Below are 3,617 nucleotides of genomic sequence, written 5' to 3'. Positions count from 1 at the left end.
ATAACGCCCCCCACGGCTGAAAGGGCGAGTATGTTTGGTGTGACGGGGATTCGAACCCGCGACCCGCAGATTGCGAGTCAAGCTCCATAACCAACTAGCCATGCCAGGCCCACAAGTTTTTGATAAGGATGCCAAAAAAAAAGCTCTATGTTGGGCAAGGATATATTTGAGGGGTGGAGCAGCTATTCCCATCCTCCCAGGGGGTTATCCATGAAGCTCACTTGGGACAACTTAGAACTTCTGACATGTTGCAGTATATAAGAGATGAAATCTATTTGTCAGCCTTACATTTCAAAATTCTTATTTTTCACGGGAATATCAAATTATTAAAGTTAGGTGTCACTTTATACTTTTAACCTAAATTCCCACCATGATTGGATTGTCAGCTTTAAATAAATTACTTCCAGGTTAAACAATAAATTTCCTGAACATAGCCTCACATTCAAATGCAGCTATATTGTTCCAAATTCTTACCGTTTGTATTTTAAAAATTAATACAACTTTAATATTTTATATTTATATGCACAATCTTATTTAGTTTCGTACTTTAATTTTATGACTTAAAATTCTGTATTTGAAAACACTGTGATAATAAATCAGCTTGAAAAGTAATCATATCGCATTGTCGTTTTTTTTTCACTTAATCTAAATAGGAGTGTGATTTGGCGGTTTATTATAATAATCATGAAACAAAAAATCTGTATAATAACGGTGTAAGTAAATAATATAATTTTTCAATTTCTCTCTTTGTTAACTGCTTGATGGATATCTTGGTTCATGTATATAGCATTTGTACATTCACGTATTGTCGATGCAAAGTCTTGAACCTTAGCTTATTAAACTACAGATGAACTCAATTCAAAGGAATTGGAAAACTCACGTGAACTGTTTGTACTAGAGGCGGAAGGTCAAGTTAGTAAGTCTAGAACAACTGTTCATGCTACACGTTTAGACTTACTATAAAATGTTTGTGCAACAATTGTACTTTTGAGTTCGTAACAGTCTAATCAGTACTGTCTATGAAACCATTGGGCCTCTAATTTTTTAAACTTAACAAGAATTCATAAGATTAATTAGTAGTGTTCATTCAGCCACTGGGTCTTTAAATTTGTTAACCCTAACAAGAATTCATAAGTTTAATTAGTTGTGTTCATTCAGCCACTGGGTCTTTAAATTTGTTAACCCTAACAAGAATTCATAAGTTTAATTAGTTGTGTTCATTCAGCCACTGGTTCTTTAAATTTGTTACCCTCGCAGAGAAGGGTAGAATATTTGAAATGGAAAATTGAGATAAAATATCTATGCAAACGCTAAAACACGGGTTCTTAAACTATTCATTGTTGTTTTTTTGAAGTGTTGAAACCCAAGGCTTAGGGTGTAGTCATCAGCAGTTGAGCCATTACCTCTACAATTATATTACACTATTAAACGAAGTATGAAAAGTCAATAATAAAATAGCTGAATGGTGTATAACTATTTTTCCATTTCTAAAAATACATCTTCAAACATAATTAATCCTTTATACTTTATTTTGTTAATTATTCTCGTCCTAGGTGCGTGTTACGAATTGAGAATACTGTATAATTTTTGAATCCTTACTCTGACTTGTTCTGGCCATCCTCTGACTTGCTGCATATCTTCTCGCGGTCCATACTTCTCTGCTTCAGAGTCCAACATTTCGAATGTGGATTCCATTTCTGACAGCCAAGCCAAGAACCTGTCTAGCGCTTTATCCAGCTGTTGCAGCGAATTGAGGGCGTTCTGTAAGGCTTTGCTTCTTGCTTGAAGACTGAAATATATGACGTTTGTAATTTGATTATTTAGAAAAAAAAATACGACAACAAAAATTATCGTTATTTGAAAACTAGCAAAGTACTTTAGTATTTCATGATGACGAGGAAAAAATAAACCTAGCTTAGCGTTTATTCTACTAAGTGTATCGTTAGTAGATTTTGCTTTCTAATTGCTATATAACGTTATATATAGAAAGGTATCATTGTTGCAGGCAGCTAACGAATACTATGCTGTCCTATAGCAGGACCAGAAAAATCCTAACTAAGTAATGTACTCAATTAACCTTAGTTGTTACTCTCTATGTCAGGAGTCGATCAAGGGTGTTATCTTTTGTCTCAGGAGGGAGTTGTATTGGTAGCTAACGCCAGTTTAAAGTATAAGCTTATTTTATGACTGTCATATAGGATAGAAATACAACCGTATTTCTGGAATTCTACGCGTGATCGACAAGATATAGGAAGAATGTTAATTGTGATGGCGATGATGGTGTTATCGAGGAGTGTTGTTTTGTTGCTAGCATAATCTGTCTTGTAATTTATTCGTCTGAAGTATTGTCCTGTCGTCGAACCGTGAAATGTATTTTCAGCTATAATTCAGTGTTATACCAGCTAGTATCTAGTTACATTTTCGGTTAAACCGCAGTCAGTATTGTTTGAGTTTACTTATGTTATTTTTTGTCTCCGTATATCTTGATTTATAGTTGTGCTTTTGTGAATAAAGTGTTGGTTTACGCATGGCAGTTAAAAACACGTAAGATAGAAAAAGATTGTAAATAAATTACATTGATTTCGATAACTGGACATGTAGAAGATGATAAGGTTTCATCGACTTTTTTTTAAAAGTTTTATTTTTTGTATCTGACATCGAATCATGTCTCTCCTTTCAACCAGGTACAGATCACTACACGTTAGGTGCTAATTCCTCTTGTTATTACAATGCCCACGTAACTAAGTTCTTTCTTTTCAAAATCCCGGATTATCAAATAATTCAGAAGAGGAAAGCCTATAAGTTGTGGCTTCTTCTTTCAGGCGTTTTATTATGTCGATTATAAACATTAAAAAAAAAATACTCATTTGAAATCGAAGAAGTTAAGCGGTCAAATTATACGTAATTAAAGCCTCAACTTGCTGATTCTCTAATTAGTCGACAAGCAGTTTTACGTTACCATGGTAAACCTCATTTCAAGGAAGGTTTATTATATACCCAAATCAACGGGAACAAATTTAAACCAAGTTGTTAAGGTTTTATTTAGATAACTTCTCTGCTTGACTTTATTAACAACTAGCTGGAGTACCCGTCCCTTGGACGGAAGTTATGTAAATTCATGATTAATGAAAGGTTATCTTAGGACATTATGGATTACCAGATGATATATGATATATTACTGAAAAATAAAGGTAGTTCATTTGCTAGACAATCACGTGCACAAAACAGAGCAATATATTGAAAGTCCAAGCTTTTATAAGGTTATAAAAACATATCATCTGTCAACACTATTTCAGTGTTATATTAAGTCTAATCGAGTTACGAAACAATGACAAATGGTGCTAAGCTTTTATGATGTTAACTTGAAACAGCCAAACCTCAAGTTAAAGTGACAGCAAAATGTACTGCACTTCCGAGTTCTCTTATTTTTAGACTTCTTATTTATCGGCTTGCTTGTAAACAAACTAATATTTACTATAGAGTGATCTTACCCGAAAAATTTTTATTCAGAAACAGTGGTACAGGTTGTTGGCTTCAGAACTTTTGCGCAGAGCTTGGTTTGGTTGGTTTTGAATTTCGAGCAAAGCTACACGAGGGCTTAATTTAGCAGTGAAAGA

The 3,617-nt window shown here is 33.9% G+C and overlaps 1 protein-coding gene across 1 annotated transcript in view; it reads right to left on the bottom strand.

Annotated features, from left to right (window-relative positions):
• The window catches only part of LOC106459585 (dystrophin-like), a 165,762-nt gene that overhangs the window by 87,790 nt on the left and 74,355 nt on the right, over nt 1–3,617 (bottom strand). The window contains exon 4 of the mRNA XM_022386100.1: nt 1,600–1,789. Coding sequence (XP_022241808.1) covers nt 1,600–1,789 — 190 coding nt within the window. The remainder of the gene's footprint in view (nt 1–1,599; nt 1,790–3,617) is intronic.

This window comes from Limulus polyphemus, unplaced genomic scaffold (assembly GCF_000517525.1).
Source record: "Limulus polyphemus unplaced genomic scaffold, Limulus_polyphemus-2.1.2 Scaffold632, whole genome shotgun sequence".
Lineage (NCBI taxonomy): Eukaryota > Metazoa > Arthropoda > Merostomata > Xiphosura > Limulidae > Limulus > Limulus polyphemus.
This window is presented reverse-complemented; position numbering and strand designations above follow the sequence as displayed.